Source organism: Molossus molossus, unplaced genomic scaffold (assembly GCF_014108415.1).
Source record: "Molossus molossus isolate mMolMol1 unplaced genomic scaffold, mMolMol1.p scaffold_m16_p_21, whole genome shotgun sequence".
In the NCBI taxonomy this organism is placed as follows: domain Eukaryota; kingdom Metazoa; phylum Chordata; class Mammalia; order Chiroptera; family Molossidae; genus Molossus; species Molossus molossus.
The window spans coordinates 5,191,454-5,213,720 of NW_023425357.1; the positions used below are offsets into that span (position 1 = coordinate 5,191,454).

The 22,267-nt window shown below is 41.3% G+C and overlaps 1 protein-coding gene across 2 annotated transcripts in view; it reads right to left on the bottom strand.

The window, feature by feature from the left end:
• Window positions 1-5,729: 5,729 nt before the first annotated feature.
• Window positions 5,730-22,267, bottom strand: part of LOC118638297 (zinc finger protein 432-like) — a 29,541-nt gene continuing 13,003 nt past the window's right edge. Inside the window, exons 1-4 of one of the 2 annotated variants that reach the window (XM_036274010.1) lie at window positions 17,828-17,938; window positions 13,341-13,467; window positions 11,823-11,918; window positions 5,730-8,126 (exon numbers count right to left, since the gene is read on the bottom strand). In XM_036274010.1, the coding sequence (XP_036129903.1) occupies window positions 6,424-8,126; window positions 11,823-11,918; window positions 13,341-13,467; window positions 17,828-17,842 (1,941 nt within the window). In that variant the 5' untranslated portion in view covers window positions 17,843-17,938 and the 3' untranslated portion in view covers window positions 5,730-6,423. Of the gene's footprint in view, window positions 8,127-11,822; window positions 11,919-13,340; window positions 13,468-17,827; window positions 17,939-22,267 lie in introns of those variants that run through there. The other variant, XM_036274009.1, reaches the window with a different exon arrangement.

The following is a 22,267-nucleotide window of genomic DNA, read 5'->3' on the forward strand; positions in this document are numbered from 1 at the left end:
CACCGGAGAAGTGGCGGTCACGGACTTGACAAAAGAGTGGGCATTTAAAAGCTTAGGTCTGCGGTCAGGGGGGTTGTGTGTGGAGTGCATAAGGCCTTTGTAGTTTAGAAGGAAATAAGGCAGCCCTTGAAAGAGCGAAACCAAAGGGGCGGAGTGCCATCAAAATGATAATACCCTCACGGGAATGGGCACAAAGCTCCCTCTAGTGGGGAAGGAAGTGAAGTGAAAGTGCATGTACGTGTTTCCTTCCAAAAATAAAGATGGGGCATATGAGAATATGAAATTATGAGACAACACAGTTATCATACTTCGTATACTTCCCAGCTAAAAGAGAACACATTTTAAAATGTTATTTTTATGCAGGCAGGAGAGGTCTACAATCAGATTTAAGTAGATACTTCCTTTACAGAAGGCAACCTGGATCCATTTAAAATTTTTAATTTTCATTGACCCACCGATTCTAATTAAAACAGTTTATTTGGTAAAATGTTTTTGCTATATTAACTAGGACGGCGTTTGTCATTTAAAAAAAGGAAAAACCTAAAAATACTCATATTGAGGACAAAAACCAGATGGACAGAACAGCATGTACATATATTATGACCCTGTTATGGGAACAGGTCATAAATGTTTGTCTTTTTGAAAATTGTGACTGGCTAAATAAAACATTTATACTTTGAATTACTTTAGGATTTGTACACATGGGTAGAAAATATCAGAGCCCTGGCCAGTTGCGCAGTGGTTAGAGCGTCGGCCTGCGGTCCAGAGAGACCCTGGTTCGGTTCCCGCTAAGGGCTCGTACCTTGGTTGCAGTTTGTCCCCGGCCCTGGTTGGGTCGTGAAGGAGACAGCCACTTGATATGTATGGCCCTTTCTCGTCGATGTTTCTCTCTCTCTCTCTCCCTCCCTCCCACCCTGTCTTTTTGTAATTCTCCATTGTAATATATTTTATAATTATGTTATTTTAGTATTATAAAAGAAGTTGAGTTTAAAAAAGTTTTATGTTATTTAATGATGTTAGTGTTCATCATATAGTTAAAATAAAATGGTCTAATTTTTCATAAAAATATACTTTCATGCATTTGAAAATTTTGGAGGAATATATTAATACTTGGCTCTTAGGTACAATTATGGATGATTTAAAATTTCTTCATTTGCTTATATATGTTTTCTAATTTATATAAATTAGTTTTTTACAATTTCTTAATAGTAAAAGTATTATATTCCCTTCAGATATTAAATTCAGTCCTATTCACCTGGGATATTAAGCTCTGAAAGGTGAGTTCAACATCTGGTCCAAAGAGCTCAGGGCAGCAGAAGCCCATTCTGGGACCCTGATTGATCAATTTCAGGAATGAGTTGATGTGATGTTGCCACAGCAGCATGTGTAGGTTCACAAGACAAGAAGTGGAAAGGATCTGAGGGCCTGGGTGGTGGAGCACTCATGTCTGATTCTTTGCTATAGAATATCTGCCCAGAACCCATCCTGATATAGTGTGGTGGTGGTGGTGGGAACATTAATCCAGGATTTAAGACAGAGATATTCAAGTTTAAATATACATGGGAAAGCTCATTTTACAAATCCAGACTCCTGCACCTCAGTCCCAGAAATTCCGGTTTGGGAGGTCTGGGGTGTGACTCAAGAATTTGCATCTTTTACAATCTTATTGGAGAATCTTGAGGCAGGAAAGCCAGAGAAAACACTTAGAAACAGTCCTGAAGTATTTCTGACTTACAAATATGAGGGCTGGCTCCCCTCAGTACACTGGTGTAGTTCAAGTAATATCTGCCCAGAAAAGCCTTCCTTGACACTCTTACTAAAATAGCTCCTCCATTACAATCTATGTAGGCTTTGTATTTCTTCATAGCACTTACCAGAACTGACATTCTATTATGTATTTCATTTACTCAGTATCCTTCACTACACTATATGCACCATAAAGGCCATGACTTTGTCTGTTTTGTTCACTAATAATACCCAGTGTTGACAATAGCGCCTAGAAGAATGCAGATGCTCAAAAAACATTAAGGAGTGAATTACTCAATATGGAGTTGGAGATTGAATTCTGCCACAACACTGTATATAAGCAGATGTCCACTTCTTTTGTTATAAGCAGAACTTAAGCAGAACTCACCATTTACTATTATTCTTTAACTTTTTGTCCTTCTTTATTGATTTGAGAGAGAGAGGAGAGGGAGAGATAGAAACATCGATGAGAGAGAACATCCATTGGCCACCTCCTCCACTGGGGATTTGGCCCACAACCTGGGCATGTGCCCTGACAGGGAATTGAACCAGTGACCTCTTGGTACACGGGTTGATGCTCAACTGCTGAACCATACCAGCCGGGCATGACTCACCATTTATAAACTGGATTTAATATCCTTATTACATGAAGGGAAATATTCTCAATAGAGATGAGAGAAAAAGAAAGAGTCCTACTGTTAGGAAGACTAAGAACTTGTTAGTAGACCTGTTCAAAAAGAATTGAAAACAGAAGTTCTGTCAAAAAGGAAGTAACAGAAGGAAACATATGTAACCTCAGGAATGAAGAAAAAGGAACGGAAAAGGTATATATATGATCAAATATAATAGGATGGCGCTGGCCGGGTGGCTCGGTTGGTTGGAGCATCATCCCCTACACCAAAAGATTACGGGTTCAAATCCCAGTCAGGGCACATACTTAGGTTGCAGTTCGATTCCCAGTCAGGGCATGTATGGGAGGCAACTGATAGATGTTTTTCTCTCTCCCTTTCTCTCTCTTTCAAATCAATAAAAACATTCTTGGGTGGGATATTCTCCTTTTGAGTTTTTAAAATTATGTTTGATGGTTGAAAGCCAAAATGACAACTACCTGATATGGTTCTCAGTGTATGTAGGATATCATTCACTGTTAGGGAAATGGAAGTTCAGACTGTCATTATACCACACCCCAGAATCACATATGACAATGTTAAGTGCTAGGAAGGACATGGAACAATGGAAGAATCTATTCACTGCTGGTGGGAATGTAGTAAATCAGGACAGCCACTGTAGAAAAGTTTGGCAGTTTCTTATAAAGTTAAGCACTAACTTAGCATATGACTCCTCAGTATTAATTCCAGAAAAACAAAATTGGGTACATAAATGTCATAGCATCTTTATTCATAACAATGAAACACTGGAAACAACCTAAATGTCCATCAACAGTGAAAAGATAAACAAACCATGGTACATCCATATATAAAAACAATACTCAGTAATAAAAAAGGAAAACTGTTTATACACCCAACAAATTGGATGGATCTTAAAAGCAATGTGCTGAGTGGGGGGAAAACAGCCTATCTCAAAGGTTATATACATTCCATTTTAAGAGCATTCTTGAAATGACAAAATTAGTGTTATGGAAGTGGTGGCCATGGGTCAGGGTTGAGGGACAGTGTGACTATAAAGGGGTAGCAGGTGGATGTTTCTTTGGATTGGCACAATTCTGCATCCCGATTGTGGTGGGATTTACAGATATCTATATATGTGGTACAATTTCTTAGAACTCTACACCAAAAAAACAAAACCCCACACAAATGAAAGCATGAAAAAAAAACAGTAAAATCCAAATAAGGTCTATAGTTTACCTAACAGCATCGTACCAATATCATTTTATTAGTTTCAATGATGTATGATGGTTCTGTAAGATAGTATCACTGAAAAGACTGAGTAAAAGGTACTCAGGAATTTTGTATGATTTGTAATTTCCCGTGAGTCTAAAATTATTCCAAAACAAATTTTAGAAAAATCATATTTAAGGTTTTTTTAACTTATAAACCTGAATAAATACATGCAAATAAGTAGAATTACATTTATGAGTATATTCCTTTTACTTGTGAAGTACTTAGTAGATTGAAAGAGATGAATTTAGAGTTTAAGAACTGCAAGAGCTAATCATATAATGATACAAGGTGGGCAGAGAACACTTCTGTTGGAACATAACATTAAAATTTAATCAGTGTTGCCTGGCTGGTGTGGCTTAGAGAATTGAGATTCATCCCATAGACTGAGAGGTCCTGGTTTGATTCTTGGTCAGGGCACATGCCTGGGGTTGCGGGCTCGATCCCCAGCGCAGGGGGGTAGTGGGGGTCATGCAAAAGGCAGCCAATAGATGTTTCTCTCTCATGTCGATGTTTCTATCTTTCCCTTACTCACTCTCTCAAAAAAAAAAATCAGTAAAAAAATATTAATCAGCCCTGGTTGGTTTGTCTCAGTGGTCAGAGTGTTGGCCTGCGGTCCAGAGAGACCTGGGTTCGGTTCCCATTAAGGTCACATACCTCAGTTGCAGTTTGTCCTCGGCCATGGTTGGGTCGTGCAGGAGGCAGCCACTTGATGTGTCCCTTTCATATCGATGTTTCTCTCTCTCTCTTCCTCACACTCTATCTGAACAAAATATGAAAAAATTAATCAGCACTGGGCAGTTTGTTCAGTGGTTAGAGCATTGGTCTGCAGACCAAAGGGGCAGGGGTTCGATTCTGGTCAAGGGCTTGTACCTGGGTTGCAGGTTTGATCCTCGGCCCTGGTCAGGGTTATGCGGGAGGCAACCAATTGATGGAAAAAAATCAATGGAAAAAAAATATCCTTGGGTCCAGCTGGTGTGGCTCAGTGGTTGAGCGTTGACCCATGCACCAAGAGGTCGCCAGTTCAATTCCCGGTCAGGACACATGCCCAGGTTGTGGGCCCGATCCCCAGTGTGGGGCATGCAGGAGGCAGCCAATTGATGTTCTCTCTCATCAGTGTTTCCCTCTCTCCCTCCCTTCTTTTCTCTCTAAAATCAATACAGGAAAAAAAAAATATCTTTGGGTGGGGATTAACCAAAAAAATTAATTAATCTGTGTTAAGAATTGCCTACTTTAGCCCAGACTGTGTGACACAGTGGTCGAGGGTCGACCCATGCACCTAGAGGTCGCCAGTTCGATTCCCGGTCAGGGCACATGCCCAGGTTGTGGGCCCGATCCCCAGTGGGGGTATGCAGGAGTTGGCCAATTGATGTTCTTTCTCATCTATGTTTCTATCTCTCTCTCCCTCTCCCTTCCTCCTCTCTCTCTCAAATCAATAAAGAAAAATATTTAGCCTGGCCGGTGTGGCTCAGTGGTTGAGCATCAACCCATGCAACAAGAGGTCACTGGTTTGATTTCTGGTCGGGGCACATGCCCAGGTGGTGGGCCTGATCCCCAATCCTCCTGCAGAAGGCGGCCAATCAATGTTCTCTTTCATCGATGTTTCTATCTTTCTCTCCTCCCTTTCTCTCTCTCTAAAATCAATAAAGAAAAAAAAATTAAAAGAAAAATATTTAAAAAAAAGAATTGTCTACTTCAAATTTATGGAATCATTGAAAATATGGTTCAAGGTATCCTGTCTCTAAATGGACATCAGGTATATAAATTTACACTTGACTTAGAAAACTCAAATATACATCATTTTCATGAAGCTTCTTTCCTTCATGAATTCTGTTATTTTGCTGGTCACTCTATATTGTGTTCTTAATCATTTTATTTCTGTATGAATTCATACAAAATGATTAATTCTGCTATAGTCTTTGCCATCTGAAAAGTAGTATTCTTTAGCATGAATATCAGGTAACTATTGAGGTTTATTTCTAGGCAAAGATTTTCCCATGATCATAATATCGCTACTATGTGTGAACTCACTGATAATCTATTATGATCACTAATGAGATAGTCTTTATTCCCTTCCCAGTCTTTCCATTCATAATAGTTATATTATATATACTTTTAAGACATACAGTTACCTAGAAATGTTTCCTCAAGACTTTCCTGCATTGACTGCATTAGAATTTCCCCCCTACATGTTAATTTTGACATCTGGTGTGAGGTAATTTATCACTGAAGGCACTAGCACATTCTTTGCATTCATTAAAATTCACTCCTATGCAAATACCATAATTTCCCAATGGGAGAAAATCTAGTAACAGGCTAATGTACACTGTATTCAGGCTAATGTACTATATTCAAGTATGCTAGGAGTGTACTGCACTGAACTATCATGGTTTGTTCCTTGCACGAGTTCACTTGTATTTAATGAATTCTGACTCTGCAAAGAATTATGTACCTTGACCTACACATTTGTTGTGTGTATTAATAAGGCTTGACAAATGAGAGAAAGGTTACCCCAATCATTGAATCCATAGAGTCTCTTGTCTTTTAGAAATTCATGTATGGTGGGTGCTGAATTCACTTTGAAGGCTTTCTCACACTAATTGCATACACACAGTTTGTTTCCTGTGTCACTTCCCTGGTGGGTCATGAGATCAATACTGTATGAATGGAATTTTCTGCAGTCAGTACATATAAAAAGTCTATCCTGTGTGAAGTCTCTGATGTTGTACAAGGCATATTATTTTCCTGAAGGTGTGAGTAGACTATATTCATTGCATCATTAGGGTTTGTTCCCATTATGAATTCTATGATGTACAAGGAGATTTCTCTTTGAAGAGAAGCCTTTCCCACACTCACTGCACACGAAAGGTTTCTCTCCTGTATGAGTTCGTTGATGGACAATTAGACGACTTTTCACAGCAAAGCCTTTCCCACATTCATTGCATGCGTAAGGTTTCTCTCCAGTATGGATTTGCTGATGTAAAATGAGCTCAGTTTCCATGGCAAAGCCTTTTCCACATTCACTGCACATATAGGATTTCTCTCCTGTATGAATTTGCTGATGTACAATGAGATAGCGTTTCATGGTAAAGCCTTTTCCACATTCACTGCATGAAAAGGGTTTCTCTCCAGTATGAGTCCGCTGATGCACCACAAGATTGCTCTTAAAGGCAAAACCTTTTCCACATTTATTGCATATATAGGGTTTCTCTCCAGTATGAGTTCGCTGGTGTAACATCAGTCCACTATTCACAATGAATCCTTTCCCACATTCACCGCATCTGTATGGTTTCTCTCCAGTATGTGTTCTCTGATGTACAACCAGCCGACTCTTCAAGGGGAAACCTTTCCCACACTCACTGCAGGTGTAGGGTTTCTCTCCAGTATGCGTTCGCTGATGAATGATGAGCATGCTCTTCACAGTAAAGCCTTTCCCACATTCGCCACATACATAGGATTTCTCTACTGTATGGTTTCTCTGATGCACAATGAGGTTACTCTTCCTGGGAAAGCCTTTTCCACATTCACTGCACACATAGGGTTTCTCCCCAGTGTGAGTTCGCTGATGTTCAATTAGACGGCTCTTCATGGTGAATCCTTTCCCACACTCATTGCATACATATGGTTTCTCTCCTGTATGATTTCGTTGATGTATGAGAACATAGTGCTTTGTGGTGAAGGCTTTCCCACACTCACTGCAGGTGTAGGGTTTCTCTCCAGTATGAGTTCGCTGATGTATGATGAGCATGCTCTTCCCAGTGAATCCCTTTCCACATTCACTACAGACGTAACATTTCTCTCCAGTATGATTTCGCTGATGTACAATGAGATTACGCTTCCCTGGAAAGCCTTTTCCACATTCACTGCACACATAGGGTTTCTCTCCAGTGTGAGTTCGCTGGTGTTCAATCATTCGGCTCTTCATGGTAAAGACTTTGCCACAGTCACTGCATATAAAGGATTTCTCTCGTTCATGAATTCTCTGGTGTTCATTGAGCCTGGACTTTCTGGAGAATACTTTCGCACACAGATTGCATCCATAAGGTTTCTCTCCTGTGTGAACTCTCTCATGATCAGTGAGCTGAGACTTTTTAACAAAGGCTTTCCCACATTCACTGCACACATGGGCTTTCTCTACTTCATGAGTTCTCTGATGCTTAATGATTTGGGACTTATTGCAAATGGGTTTTGAACTGACAGGGAATGTAACTTCAGGATGAAAATCACGTTTGCCATGCTGCAATGATTTTCCATCTCCATTCAATTTAGTAGAGTTCTTAGTTTCATAGATTTTACTTAAATTTGATTTCAGAGTCTTCATGTAGAACTCAAACACACCATGATTTTGCCCAAAAGAAAAAGGACTTCTGCTTTGAAGACCACTATTTCCAAATGTATTGTGTTTGCGGTTTTGTTCCATACCTTTCAGCATTCTTTGATTTTCCCAGTGACCCTGGAGATAATAATCAACTTTGCCAGTGTCTAGGAAAGAAGAAAACAATGAATCATTTCATCATCTTGTTTGGAATAAAACTGTTTATTTTACTAAAAGTTTTTTTTTTCTTGCCCTGGCAGGTTTGGCTCAGCGGTTAGAGATTCGGCCTGCAGTCCTGAGAGACCCAGGTTTGGTTCCTTCTAAGGGCATGTACCTCAGTTGCAGTCTGTCCCCGGCCCTGGTTGGGTCATGAGGGTGGCAACCACTCAATGTGTCCCTTTCATGTCGATGTTTCTCTCTCTCTTTCTCCTTCCCACTCTATCTGAACAAAAAATGGAAAAATGTCCTCGGGTAAGGATAATAAAAAAAAATTTTTCTTTATTGATATTATAGAGAGAGAGAGAGGAAAGGAGAGGGAGAGAGAGATGAAAACATCGATGAGAGAGAAAATCGATTTGCTGCCTCCTGCATGTCCCCCGGTGGGAATTTGGCCCACAATCTGGGCATGTGCCCTGACTGGGAATTGAACCGATGACCTTTTGGTACATGGGACGACACTCAATCCACTGAGCCACATCAGCAGGGCTAAAACTTTTTATTTTTAAACTTTTATTGTATTTTCCTTGGTGTTTTTTTTTTTTTAAATGGCACTTCAGTGGCAACCCTGTGATAACACTATAAAAGAAACACCATGTATAAATGTTCCTTATTTCTTACACATTGGTAAAAACACAATAATTTATACAAATCAAAAAGAAAAAGCAGTTAGTATACCATCAAGGTTATGTAGCTGACAATTTATGTAGATTGGGCTGCTTTTGGACCTTGCAAAACATGTAGAGATAGTAAAATACAAGCAAGTCATTGTTCCCAGCAAACGACAAGGTTTGGAAGAATACCATTCCACAGACCTTGAAAAGACCCAGATCCCAGGGGTAGAAGAGAAAACTAATCCAAGTGATGAGGATTATAGTAAAACAATTTTTTTTTCTTTATTGATTTTAGAGAGAGGAAGAGAGAAAGAGAAACATCGATGAGAAAGAACATTGATTGGGTGCCTCCTGTATGTCCCACACTGGGGATTTGGCACACAACCTGGGCATGTGCCCTGGCTGGGAATAGAACAAGCAACCTCTTGGTACATGAGTCAATGCTCAACCACTGAGCCACAAAAGCTGGGCAAGAGTTACATTTTTTTCTTTTTCTTTTTGTTACGTGCCTCTAGCCGCTAGGCCCTAGCGGGAACTGAACCCAGGACTCCATGGTCCTCAGGCCAACGCTCCAACCGCTGAGCCAAACCGGCCAGGGCAAGAGTTACATTTTTTCAAACTGATAGGCCTGGGGATAAATCCCTCCTGTTGATGTGCCAACAACAATCAAGGCTCAGTTACAACAGGAGTGTATACACAGCCCACATGGGGTGTACCTAAAGCACCCAGCTCACATGACTGAGGAGTTGCACCACTGGGCCCTACAGGACACCTACTACACAAGGCCATTCTACCAAGACTGGGAGATGTGACAGCTCTGCTTAATACATAGAAACAAACACAGGGAGGCAGCCAAAATGAAAAGACAAAGAAACAGTTCCCAAATGAAAAAAACAAAACAAAACAGAACAAAACTCCAGAAAAAGAACTAAACAAAATGAAGACAAGCAATCTACCAGATGCGGAGTTCAAAACACTGGTTATAAGGATGTTCAATGAACGTAGGGTAAGAGTAGAGGAACTTAGTGAGAAATTCAGCAAAAAGACAGGAAAAATAAAAACGAAGGTAAAAACACAAAAAAGAACCAGTGAGAAATGAAAGATATACTACTGAGATGAAGAATATATTATGGAGAATCAACAGTACAGTAGATGAAGCAGAGGATAAATCAGCTATTTGGAAGGTAAGGAAACAGAAATCACCCAATCAGAACAGCAAAAAGAAAAAAGAATAAAAAAAATGAGGATAGTGTAAGGAGCCTCTGGGACAACTTCAATCATACCAACATTCATACCATGGTGGTGCCAGAGGGAGAAGAAAGAGCAAGAAATTGAAAACCTATTTGAAAAAATTTTCTAACCTGGTGAAGAAAATAGACATAGAAGTCCAGAAAGTGCAGAGTCCCAAAGATGATGAACCCAAAGAGGCCCACACCAAGACACATCATGATTGAAATGCCAAAGGTTAAAGACAAAGAGAGAATCTTAAAAGCAGCAAAAGAAAAGCAGTTAGTTACTTACAAAGGAGCTCCCATAAGACTGTCAGCTGATTTCTCAACAAAAACTTTGCAGGCCAGAAGAGACTGGCAAGAAATATTCAAAGTGGTGAAAAACAAGGACTTACAACCAAGATTACTCTACCCAGCAAAGCTATCATTTAGAATCAAAGGACAGATAAAGAGCTTCCCAGACAAGAAAAAACTAAAGAAATTCATCACCACCAAACCAGTATTACAAGAAATGTTAAAGCGTCCTCTTTAAGAAAAAGAAAAAAGCCCTGGCCGGTTTGGCTCAGCGGTTGGAGCGTCGGCCTGCGGTCCTGAGAGACCCGGGTTCGGTTCCCGCTAAGGGCATGTACCTCGGTTGCAGTTTGTCCCTGGCCCTGGTCGGTTGTGCGGGTGGTGGCCACTCGATGTGTCCCTTTCACATCAATGTTTCTCTCTCTCTCTCTCTCTCTCCCCCGCACTCTACCTGAACAAAAAAAATGGAAAAATGTCCTCGGGTGAGGATAAAAAAAAAAAAGAAAGAAAAAGAAAAAAGAACAGATCAAAAATATGAATAATAAAATGACAGTAAATACATAACTAATGACAATTTTTTATTTAAAGTTTTTTTTTAATCCTCACCTGAGGATATTTTTCCATTTTTTGTTCAGATAGAGTGGGAGGGAGAGAGAGGAAGAGAGAGAGAAACATCGACGTGAAAGGGACACATCAAGTGGCTGCCACCCGCATGACCAACCAGGGCTTGGGATAAACTGCAACCAAGGTACGTGCCCTTAGCGGGAACCGAACCTGTGTCTCTCTGGACCGCAGGCCAACGCTCTAACCACTGAGCAAAACTGGCCAGGGCTAAAGTTTTTTAAAAATATTTTTGTTGATTTCTTTAGAAAGAGAGGACGGGAGAGATAGAAACATTGATGAGAGAGTAGCATCAACATTGACTGACTGACTCCTGCACAGCTCCCACTGAAGATTGAGCCTGCAACCTGGGCCCTGACTGTGAATCAAACCAGTGACCTCTTGGTGGACAGGTTGATGCTCAACCACTGAGCCACATTGGCCAGGCTTTACTGATTTTTTTAGAGAGAGAAAAAGGGGGGGGGGGAGAAGAAGGGGGGTGAGAGAGAGAGAGAGAGAGAGAGAGAAAGAAACATCAACGTGAAAGGGACATATCGAGTGGCTGCCACCCACACAACCCAACAAGGGCCGGGGACAAAGTGCAACCGAGGTACGTGCCCTTAGCGGGAACCAAACCCTGGTCTCTCGGGACTGCAGACCCACACTTTAACCACTGAAACAAACCAGCCAGGGCCCTCCCATCTCTTTATCCTTACTTCAACTCCCTGATTTGTCCTTGGGCCCCATATTCTTATAGAGCTCCTGTATGTACATACATAATGAATTTGGTTATTTCCTCCTGTTAACCTGTTTCATGTCAACTTGGTTATTAGCCCATCCAGAAGAACTTAGAAGGGTAAAACAAAAATTATTTTCCTCCCCCACACCTGCCTTCTTGGTTCTCCTCACTCACCTGAACAGACTTTACTGTGGAGTTCATCCTCTATTGTCCAGGGTTCTTCCCCTCGTTCCAACTTGGAGAGAACATCTGGTTTGCTGACTTGATACCCTGTTCATAGGAAATGATGGAAGACTTGGGTTGGGGTCTGTCAAACTGAGAATGTTATGTTTAAGGGACTAGAGAGTTTGCACATGTCAGACTTTTCTCTCAGGAGAAGGCATATATGACATTGGGATACACATTTTGTCTTTGTCCTGGTTCCTGGCATAGAGCTCCTACAGCCCTTGTAATTCCTAAGTGAACAGCATAATAGGAATATCTTTTTTTGATAGTCTAAGTTCCAGTTCCTGACACCAGAACTTCTAATACCCTATACTCTCTAGAATGACGAATGTCTTCGGTATGCTAAGGAGATGACTGGTGACTGGAGGCCCCTAGACAGCTTCAGGGTGAGGGCTGATCCAGAAAGACAAAGATATGATTAGAGGGCTGGAACCTTTAGCTCCAAACCTCCTCACTGTTGAAAGAAAGGGGGCTGGAGGTAGAATTAATAATTACCAATGGCCAAGGATTTAAGTAATTACATAACGGACCTTCCATAACAATCCCTAAACAACCAGGTGGGAGAGCTTCAGGGTTGCTGACTATGAGATACTGGGAGTGTGGCATGCCTGGAGAGGGCATGGAAGGTCCACATCCCTTTTTCCACACTTTGCCCTAAGCATCTCTTCCATTTGGCTGTTCCCAAGTTTTTTACTTTATAATAAACTGATGATGGTAGTAAGTGCCTTATTGAGATCTATGAGTCATTCTGGCAAATTATTAAACCTGAGTTGGCATGGGGGATGTGGAAACAACTGATTTATAGTCAAGTTGGACAGAAGTGTGGGTACTTGAATACATAATATTTGTGACTGGAATCTGAAGTGAGGGTGTGTGTTCCTGTGGTACTGAAACCTTAAACCTGTGAAGTCTGATGCTAACGCTGGGTATTGGTGTAAAAATGGAATGGAATTGAGCCCTGGCCGGTTTGGCTCAGCGGTTAGAGAATCGGCCTATGGTCCAGAGAGACCTGGGTTCAGTTCCCGCTAAGGGCATGTACCTTTGTTGCAGTTTGTTCCCAGCCCTGGTTGGGTCGTGCGGGAGGCAGCCACTCAATGTGTCCCTTTCATGTCGATGTTTCTCTCTCTCTCTTCCTCTCTTTCCCTCCCACTCTATCTGAACAAAAAATGGAAAAATGTCCGAGGATAAAAATAAATAGATAAATAAATAATTGAATTGAATTGAGCTGCAGGACACCTAGTTGGTACTTGGAGAGTTGGAGAACTGACTGTTGGTGTAGAAAAAACCCACACTTTTGGTGTCACTTTTGTTGGTACAGCTCATAGTATATTATTTCCTTTTACCAGGAGTCAGAGGAGGTACTGAGAATCTGCCATTCAGAGCACTGCAGTGACTCTGAAGTATAAGCAGCTGGGAAATGAAAGACAATGACTGGGTGTCCTCTGAGCGACACACAGATGTCCTCACCCACTGACAGAAGGTTGCTATAGTTTTCTAACATCACATCCTGGTACAGGTCCTTCTGATCGGGGTCCAGGAGTTGCCACTCCTCCCAGGTGAAGTCCACGGCCACATCCTCCAGTGTCAGCAATTCCTGTAATAACATGGTCCTGTTTAATAGGAGTGTTTTTCTTTTACTGGTTCACACATAACATAAAGGAAGTTGGCCATGTTCATATTAAGTATGATTCTGACACCAAGTCCAATGTGTGTATGTGTGTTTTGTTTTTAAATGGTTTAAATTTATTTTTATTTACTTTAATTTTTAATTTAAAAATGTTAATACTTAGTTTATTAATATTTTTATTACAGGTGTCCCTCTTTAGCCCCTTTTACATCCTTAAAATTTTTGAAAATTGATTTTAGACAGAGAGAAGGGGGAGAGAGAAAGAGAAAGATCACTTTGTTGTTCCACTTATTCATCCATTCATTGGTTGGTTCTTGTATGTGCCCTGACCAGGGATCAAACCCAAAACCTTGATGTATTGGGACAATGTTCTAACCAACTGATCTAGTCGGCCAGGGCACAATGTATATATTTCTTATTATTTGACAAAAGATGAACACAGAGGAGATAATTAGTAAACTGGAATATTCATTTAAAAAAATAACCCAAAGTGAAGCAGCCCCACAAAGAGATGGAAAATATAAAAGCAAGTTTAATAAATATGGAGGATAAATAAGGTCTAACATAGGCCTGTATGTAATTTTTGGAAGACATTGAACAGAGAGAAGCAACACGAAGATCTCAGGAATGAAAAATTGTCAGAACTGATTAAACTTCCCATCACTCAGATTTCGTAAGCCAGCAAAGCCCGGCAGAAAACCTGCAAGTAGACACGTCTGGCTGAAACTACAGCACACCCAGTTGCAAAAGTCACATGAAAACAACCAGAAAGAAAAGATGCATTATTATCAAAAGAACGACAAAATTTACTGAAATAAAAACAATGGAAGCCAAAAAAAATGTTGTGACAAATACATGTGGTCTCTAGTTCCTGGCATAGTTTCTAAAACTCTTAGACTCTCTGGAATGATGAGTGTTTTCTGTGTGCCAATGACCTGACTGATGGCTTGGGGGGAGGAGGGGACTCCTAGATGGATTCAGGATGGGGGCTGGTGTCCAGAAAGACTCCCAACCTCCAAGAATGGAAGAGGGACTAGAGGTTGAGCTCAATTACCAATGGCCAGTGATTTAATCAATTATGTCTACGTAATAAACACCAGGTTTGGAGAGCTTCTGAGGTGGTGAACACACTGAGGTGCTGGCAGGATGGTGCTCCTGAGAGGACCTCTGCACTGTTCTCCTATGCTTTGCACTATGCAGCTCTTCCATGTGGCTATTCCTGAGTTGTAGCCTTTATAATAAACTAGAAAATGTAAGTAAAGTGCTTTCCTGAGTTCTGTGAATCATTCCAGCAAATTACCCAAACTGAGAAGAGTTGTGGGAACCCCCAAATTTATAGCTGGTCATCAGAAGCTGAGGTGACAACCTGGGACTTTTTACTGACACCTAAAGTGGGGGCAGTCTTGTGGGACTGATCTTCTAACCTGTGGGATCTGACACTGCCTCCAGGTAATTAGTGTCAGAATTGAGCTGAATTGTAAGACACCCAGTTGGGGTCTTGAGAGCTGTAGAATGGGTAGGTGTGGGAAAAATACCCACACATTTGGTGTCAGGAGTACTATGGATAAAAACAGCTCAGAAGTGTGCAATATCTTTGCTGTCTGAATCCTTTGGCCATGCAGCCTAGGCCCAAATGCCACCAGAAAATGAAATGAGACCTGCTTGTCAACTGAATGGTCAGAGAGGGAAAAACTTTGGGATAATCTATTCCTATGTTATGGCAGACATTACTACGCAGAAAAGAGAGCAGACTTGGTAGGGGTTGCAAATTCTTAACACTGCTGATCTGATCGCATTCTGAGTTATTTCATGTGAGATGCATGTTCATTTGGAAAAACAAAAAATTAGGTTCAAATACCTTTTTTTCTGTTTAAAGTACTAACCATAAAACAAGAGAACCTATGAAAGCAACAGAGAGAAGAGAATGTAAATTATGTTCACGTTACAAGCCAAAAACATCACAGAAAATAAGTAACATGTTTTGTGAGAGGAAAAATTAAAACATCTGTGTTGAAAAGATATCATGGACAAAATTAAAAGAAAGCTGACAAGCTGGGGAAATTTTTTTTTTTTTTTTTATCCTCACCCGAGGATATTTTTCCATTTTTTGTACAGAGTGGGAGAGAGAGAGAGGAAGGGAGAGAGAGAGAGAAACATCGACGTGAAGGGACACATCGAGTGGCTGCCACCCGCACGACCAGCCAGGGCCGGGGACAAACTGCAACCGAAGTACGTGCCCTTAGCGGGAACCGAACCCGGGTCTCTCCGGACCGCAGGCCGACGCTCTAACTGCTGAGCCAAACTGGCCAGGGCGGAAATATTTTTAATTTAAAAAAAGATCAGTATATAGTGGACATAAGCAACTCTTATTAATCAGTATGAAAAAGTTGTTTTCTTTTTCATCCTCACCGGAGGACATTATTGCATTTATCATTAGATAGAGCAGGAGGGAGAGAGGGAGGAAGAGAGAGAAACATTGATGTGAGAGAGACACATTGAATGGTTGCCACCCACACGACCCCAACAGGGGCCAGGGAGAAACCGCGACTGAGATATGTGCCCTTAGCAGGAACCAAACCTGGGACTCTCTGGTCTGCAGGCCGGCGCTCTAACCGCTGAGCCAAACCAGCCAGGGCTGAAAAAGTAGTTTTTTAAGTGTAAAAATGATAAGAACAGGCATTTCACAAGAGAAAAAATCCAAATGACCACAAAATATACAAGGATTTCAACCAAATCTGTGCTGAGGAAAATGTACAATAAGGCTAAAGAATATTGGGCCACTCAGATTGCTGAAAATTATTCAATTTTATAATGTCCTACTATTAAGTATTGGCAAAGATTTAAGGCATGGATGATCCCACATGTCACATACTTTTAGCAGGCACTCATCTAAATGTTTTACATAGTATAATTTATTTTTTTTAGTATGACTATGGACAAATGGAATTTTATATAATTAATATTCATCAATCAATTGCAGTCACTATTCCTTTAGAATCTAAAGGTTCTCAACCTGTGGGTCGCGATCCCTTTGGGGGTCGAATGACCCTTTCACAGGGGTCATCTAAGACATAATAGTAGCAAAATTATAGTTATGAAGTAGCAACGAAAATAATTTTATGGTTGGGGGTCACCACAACATGAGGAACTGTATTAAAGGGTCGCGGCATTAGGAAGGTTGAGAACCACTGCTTTAAATGCTTAAATTATACCATCATAGGCCAACAGGTTATGTTCTTTGAAGTATGAGTTCATTGATACACAAATGTCATAGATGTGTTTATGTACTCAGATATGTACACAAATTCACATACATTTATAAATAGGCACATATATATAGAGATACACACAGGGTTAGTGACAGCAAAATACACTAGCAAACAGTTGTTTAAGCAGTATGAGGGAACAGTGAAGAAGAACGTTATCAAGAGGGAATTTACTTTTTTGCCCATGTGCTCTCATCATTGGATTTTTTTTCTTTAAAATGTTATCTGTGAGTAATTTATATAATTATAAAAAATAAAAGCAAAGAAAGAAGAAAGTCAGAATTGGATTTGAAAATGGGGAAGGATTTTGCATTTTCCAAGATGACATAAAATTAAAAAGTAAACACCCTGGAAACAATAACTCAAGCTCTTAACAGACAAAATTTCTTGCAACTATCAAGGGCCAAATCTGAACTTTAATACCAGCTCAGCTACCTGTTGATGGAAGAACATTTGAAAGCCATGCAATCCTACCATTTTCCCAGGCCACTTAGGTTTTATTACTGGATATATCCAGATAGACACAAGGCTGAGTCCTTTGAGTGACTTTCACTGGTCCCCTGATAAAACTGTGTTCACTGAGTTTGCTTGGTCTCTTCCCACAAGGGTCTCTGAGGAACCCTGGAATAAATAGCAGTAGAAAATCTGCTTCTGTTGTTATTAAAAGTTTAAAACACTGTCCACCCCATCACCTCTAGGAAGAAATATAATATTATTCCTGAGACTAGAGTGCCATGAAATACTGACACTCCAAGGATCTGCTGTCTCCTCACAGTTTATGATACATATCACATAACTTTGCATGATTCTCTTGTTGTGTCTGCTGCCATACACATTAGTCATAAGCTGACAGTTAATGTAACCCAGAGGATCCTTCAGTTACACATTATGTTCTAATATTAGTCATTTACTCAGAATCTTATGAATACTATATTCTTGATCCTACTTTGCCATGATGTTGGAGTTAGATTCAAAGTTTATTTCACTCTAGATACTGAACTGATTTTTTACAGGCCACTACAAATCTATTAGGGAATAAAGGAGAGAATAAAACAAGTCACCTGGGCCTGGATCATTTTCTTCTGTTTTGGGAAATGGCCAGCAATTGGTATACTTGTCTTTGTCTTCTCTTGATATGCTCTAAATTTCTAGTTAGAAATCTCACTCTCCAGTCAAAAGTGTTCCCAGAAAGGACAATATCTAGGTCTTGGAACCTCCTCTTTCTTCATTCTTTTCTTATGTCTTGCCAAGACCTATGGGATGAAGAACAAAATTATTTTCAGGGTTACATCCTCCTTGCTGTGCTCTCACCTCAACATATGGTCCCCAGTATTTCCAGCTCTTTAGTTGGTTCTCTAGAGAGCCTACCTCGGGTAATGAAACACAGGACTCTGAAGATATGAGTAGCTTGAATGTGAAAGAGAAAGTAGCAAAGGAGAAGCAGCACAGCACTGTGCCTCAGTGGCAGGTAATTTTCAGAACAATTATAGAAATGAGGTCATATGGACACTGAGGAACGGTAAATATTTCCTTTAAACTATGTTGCTCTCATAACTCATTAAAAGTCTTTATATACCCTGTTTATATACATACTTTATTGAGGAACAATGAACACAGGGAAAAAGAAGAGAGAGGAGGAATATGAGCTATAAACACAACTTTTAAAAACAGTTAAAAAAAAAAGTTAAGTACTGGGAAAATAGCAGCCTTTGTATACTCATACATAGAACCTGAAAGGAAATACAGAGTAAACTTGCAGGAGAAAGATGGAAACAGAATCTTAAATAAAAAGCTTATTAATTTTAAATATGCTGAATGGCTCATCTATCCCCCAAAACTCTCATTTCTGCGGGTTGAAAGGGACTGGGTGATGTAGGCGAGCCAAAAGGATTGGAAAATTTGTGGTGGAGGAGGGACTCGGTCCAGGAGCCTGAGCTTCCAAGCTTTCTGCTGTCACACATCTCGGCACAAAAGATAGTGGCCACCCCCACCCTCCATACCACCGATTAATACCCAAATCAGACCAGATACACCCATACACTGACCTCCCTTAATAATTCCTCGACTACTGGCTCCAAGTTATTCCAGAACCTGACCCCACGGGACGCCATGGTCACTGACAAACTCCAGCCCACCCGCTGTCAGTCACCAACAGGCAGAATGACCCTCGAAGACCCTGAAGCCTGACCTCCAGACGCTCAGTGGTTGATCAGTTCAGACAGTTCATCACTGATCACCGGAGCCCCCATGACTGACCCCCAGACATCCGGATCACAGACACCCAGCAGACCGCTCCGGCTCTCCGCCCCGGCGCTTACCTCCGCCGACTCACAGGAGCAGCCACCTTCCCAGCGGCCGACCGACACACCCACGGACCGACCTGACCTCCCCCTGAGCCTGCAGCGACCTCTGCAGGGCCTCACCTACTTCCCTAGACATCCCTCGCTCCCTCCCGGCCTCCTCTCCCGGAACGTGGGACGAAGGCCACAGCGTTTCCATGGAGAGCGGAATCCGGGCTTCTGGCTTTCCTTGTGAGGTAACGCGCGCGCCGCCGCCCCCTGGGGGCCGCCATCTTGGAGCGCCTGACGTACGCAGGCCTTTGCGTCGGCCGCCTTAGGACGCGGCGGCGCGAGGCCACCGCCCGAATTCTCCCGTTTCTGGCCTGTCGGCCCTGAGAGGTAGACGGAGAGGTTTTCAGAGGCAAACATGACGTGGGAGGACATCGTTTGTTGTAGGGGACAGGGAGTGACAGCCTTCAGGACCAAGCGGGCGAGGCGTACATCCTGAGCGGCCGTTACCGCGGTAACGCCTCAGCACGGTGGAGAACTGAAAGAATTTCCGGACCTCAGCCACTTGTCTCATTGCCAAGAGATTTAGAGGCCGAATTGAAACTCAGCACGTTTGAGAGAAAAGCTGGCGCGGAGATATAGCCGTGTATGGTTAGCGCCGTTAGGCAGGAGAACTGTGGGCGCGGCCATCTTGGAAGCCCGGTGTCCGTACAGAACTAATGGTCTCTGGGGAGCTCAGCGTGGACTCGGCAGGTGGCAGTGCATTCGGAAGAACCAGCGAAGTTTGGAAAAGTGAAGTGGTATGGTGGATGCCGTGATCACAAAGTAGCAAGAAACGACAGACTAGTATGAGCATCTTTCTGGCCTCATCCTAACCAGCCCACGCACAAAACATGCTACATGTATCTAGGCAGACACTGAACTGCCTTGTCACTATAGATTAGTCTGTATTTTATGAATAGACTCTTATGTATTAACTCCTTTTATCTGGCTTCTCTCAAACAACATAATTGTTTTGAAGCATCAATAAGTTTGTTCCTTTTGTTGCTCAGTATTCCATTGTATGGGTATTCCAAAAGATCTTTAGTCGTTCATCAATTGGACCTTTGGGTTGCTTCCATTTATTGTGGATATTGAAAATTGAACTTGTATGAACATTCAAAAAATAAAATAACCTCAAAAAATTGGATTTCCCACAGTCATATGCACCTGTATCATCACCTCACCAATAAGTTTCTGCCAGCCATATGCAGGCCTACTACCCATTTCTAGCCCTGCTTCAGCTCCCATTCATAGTGGCCCCAGCTGTGAGCTAGATCCACACAGGCATCAGATTTATCCACTAGCTCACATTATGTTCATCCCCATAGGCCCTTATAATTCTCAGAATGTACCTGATAAAATCATGTAGCCACAGGTCAGAGCAGCAAGTCAGTTCCATCCTCAGACTCATTCATTAGTACCTTCCTGGGCCAGTCTCTGAAGTGAGATGCTAGAATTCTCCTTGTTTATACCCTTGGTGTGTACTACCTCACTTTTTTACAAGGTGGTCCTTGTAAAACAGATCAATTATGAAATTTTCCTGTTCTCAATTATCTAATGATTGCATCACAGAAAAAATAAGTTGAGACAGCTGAAGTTAGGTGATTAAAAACAAAATTGGAGTGAATTTACCCAATAATTCTGGGCTTGTGATGGAAATGTAAGACAGCAACTGCACAGCAAATTTCCTATTTCTTGTTCTCTAAGCAGGACTCAAGGTTTTTTAGCAGGATATCTTTATTGGATCAAGGGAAAGACTGTGTAGAGGAAAAAACAAGAGCTCCACTCATAAAAGAAGGAATGAAAAAAAAAAAGGAAAACCACATGTCCAATGAGGCATGTCACAGAGAAAATGGGATCTCTGAAAAGATGGCAACTCTTAAAAATGATAAGCCTGTGGCCCTGGCCGGTTTGGCTCAGCGGTGAGAGCATTAGCCTGTGGACCCGAGAGTCTCGGGTTTGGTTCCCGCTAAGGGCATGTACCTCAGTTGCAGTTTATCCCTGGCCCTGGTTGGGGTCGTGTGGGTGGCAGCCACTCCATGTCTCTCTCTCTCTCTCTCTTCCTCCCTCTCACTCTATCTGAAGATAAATGCAAAAATGTCCTTAGGTGAGCATTGAAAACAAACAAAAATTATAAGCCTGTGAACAAATGAGTACAAATAAGGCTCTTCTCCAACATATCCCAAGAGGATTTTATCTCCTTCATTTCTTATACTTTCCTCCCTCTTGAACCATGAACCAAGGTGCTCATGCTTTTTATTTTACTTATCCTGGGAATCCTAGTCTTTTTCTGTTTTCCTCCTTTTATATTCAGACAGACATTTAGTCTCAAAACACACACACAGTATGAATAGGAAGAAAACACTAAAATTATCATGAACTGGCAACTGCAGATAATGTTTACAGCTATATCTTTCTTGAAAGACATTCTTGTTCTATTTCTGGGGAATCAGCCTCTGTTGGGTATTCCAACCTCACCACCTTTTTGTTAACTCCCTACTTCATGATTGTTCTTTCTTAACCTACTCTATCAGATCTTTATCTTTCTAAACTGTTAGAAGATCCAAAACTTAAAAAAAAAAGAGCCCTGGCCAGTTTGGCTCAGCAGTTAGTGTTGGCCCTTGGACCAAAGAGTTGCAAGTTTGATTTGGGTCAAGGACACACACCTTGGTTAAGGTTTGGTCCCCAGCCCTGGTTGGGGTCATGTGGGAGGAAACCAATCAATGTGTCCCTCTCACATCAATGTTTCTCTCTCACATCAAATATACTTGGGTGAGAATTTTTAAAAAAAGAAAGATAGAAGAATTTTTCTTGTAGGGAAGATGATTTTCGTTCCTCAAACAAAAAGTCTGAATTCATTCAGGAGTTTCTGTGGAGACAGTAAAACATATGGTACAAGTGTGCAAATCAGAAAATCTTAAGGGAGATGTGAATTTAGGAATCTTTATAGAGAATAATAGCTTAACATCAGAATGGAGGAAAGATTTAAGTGTTATGAGAATAGAGCAAGAAATGGAAAACAGAAACTTTGGACAATTCAGAGGGGAGCAAAGATAAGTGTCTTAGTCTGTTCAGCCTACTATAACACAAAACAACAGAAATTTATTTCTCACATTTCTGGAGTCTGAGCAGTCCAAAATCAAGGCACCAGCAGATTCAGTGTCTGGTGAG